This window comes from Acyrthosiphon pisum, chromosome A1 (assembly GCF_005508785.2).
Source record: "Acyrthosiphon pisum isolate AL4f chromosome A1, pea_aphid_22Mar2018_4r6ur, whole genome shotgun sequence".
Classification (NCBI taxonomy): domain Eukaryota; kingdom Metazoa; phylum Arthropoda; class Insecta; order Hemiptera; family Aphididae; genus Acyrthosiphon; species Acyrthosiphon pisum.
This window is the reverse complement of record NC_042494.1, coordinates 3,946,172-3,947,788: the sequence shown is the minus strand read 5'-3', so window position 1 is coordinate 3,947,788 and position 1,617 is coordinate 3,946,172. Positions and strand designations below refer to the sequence as shown.

Here is a 1,617-nt window from a genome sequence, read left to right as displayed (position 1 = left end):
CTTTGAAACGTCCGGTATGGTTTATATTCTCTGGTATGGGATCACAATGGCAAGGAATGGGTACAGATCTTATGAAAGTTCCAGTTTTTGCTGACGCTATAAACAAATGTGATGTTATACTAAAACCAAAAGGCGTTGATATTAAGAATATTTTGACCAGTCAAAATCCAAAACTTTTTGACAACATTCTCAATTCATTTGTCGGTATCGCTGCGGTTCAGGTTTGTATCTGGGTCGATTCAACTACGTTTAGAAAAGAACTATAAATATTCATATTTTTTAGATTGGACTAGTAGAAGTGTTGAGAGCATTAGACATAACACCCGATGGAATCATAGGCCACTCGCTCGGAGAATTGGGATGTGCTTACGCTGATGGTTGTTTTACGGCTGAAGAAATGCTATTAGCTTCTTACGCCAGAGGTCAAGCTACTCTAGAAACAGACGTTATTCCTGGCATGATGGCCGCCATTGGTAATATCCACAATATACCATTAAAGTATATTTGGTTTATTTTTTATTTGAACTTTTTGTTTAGGACTTGGATATGACCAAATCAAAGACAGACTTCCCAATGACATCGACGTCGCTTGTCGTAATAGTGCCACTAGTTGCACAATATCGGGTCCAGTTGAAAGCATCAAAGAGTTCGTGTCACAACTAAAATCCGAAGGTGTCTTCGCAAAATCCGTTAACGTTGGTGGCATAGCGTTTCACAGTAGATATATTCAATCCGCTGGTCCGACTCTACTTAAATATTTAAAAGATGTTTGTTCAGCAATTAAATTAATTATATTATTTTCATTCCAACTTAATCCATATATTTTTTTTTTATAGGTGATCAAAGTACCAAAGAAAAGGTCGTCTAAATGGCTTAGTAGTTCGTTGCCAGAAACTGAATGGGAGTCTGACCTCGCAAAATATTCTTCTCCAGAATATCATACAAACAATCTATTGAGTAGTGTGTTATTCGAGGACGTTTTAAATCACATACCAAAAGACGCGATTACAATTGAAATTGCTCCTCATGGCCTTCTTCAAGCAATTATAGAAAGAGCATTACCTGAAATGGTAACCAATATTTCATTGACGAAAAGAATGTATGGAGATTCGGTTCGATTCCTACTTACTTCTATAGGAAAGTGAGTTATTGTTCACCATAATATGTATATACAAAATAAATAAATAATATTTTGTAAACTATACCCAAGTTATTCTATAGAAATTACCAGTGGTCGGGACGCTATTGTTTTTTTTGTAGCACGCTAACGGTACTTCTACTCCCCCCAAAAAGTAGCTCGCTATCGCTAAAGCTACTTTTGTTTAAATGTAGTGTGCCATTTCTAACGATATTGTTTAAATGTAGCGCGCTACTTAAATGATTTATTAAGATATTCACTTGAGTACTTGGTCATTATTTGTTAATGCCTACCACTATTTTCTTGTAATCTCGGAAGACAGGTTTATTCAATGTATCTCATGTATTTTTCTAACAAAACTCAAAACAGATAAAAGTTTTATTGAAAATTGCCAATTAGTAGTTTGTACTGATTAGACATTCGGTCACTGGGAGAAAGTATTTCATACAGCAAGGGGATTAGTGATTAAAAATAGTTTT

At 35.2% G+C, this 1,617-nt stretch overlaps 1 protein-coding gene across 1 annotated transcript; it reads left to right on the top strand.

Moving 5' to 3' along the window:
- Positions 1–6: 6 nt before the first annotated feature.
- Positions 7–1,160, top strand: LOC107882750 (fatty acid synthase). Its single transcript, XM_016801588.1, has 4 exons — positions 7–221; positions 284–473; positions 538–767; positions 837–1,160. Exons 1-4 carry the CDS (start codon positions 36–38, stop codon positions 1,143–1,145), a joined length of 915 nt encoding a protein of 304 aa, XP_016657077.1. The 5' UTR covers positions 7–35; the 3' UTR covers positions 1,146–1,160.
- The last annotated feature ends 457 nt before the right edge of the window (positions 1,161–1,617 follow it).

Bases quoted from the DNA above. Each gene is read 5' to 3' on its own strand.
- LOC107882750 (XM_016801588.1), top strand. From the start codon at position 36: ATGGGATCACAATGGCAAGGAATGGGTACAGATCTTATGAAAGTTCCA. The intron at 222-283 runs GTTTGTATCTGG...CATATTTTTTAG, and splicing joins TCGGTATCGCTGCGGTTCAG to ATTGGACTAGTAGAAGTGTT. The intron at 474-537 runs GTAATATCCACA...CTTTTTGTTTAG, and splicing joins TGGCATGATGGCCGCCATTG to GACTTGGATATGACCAAATC.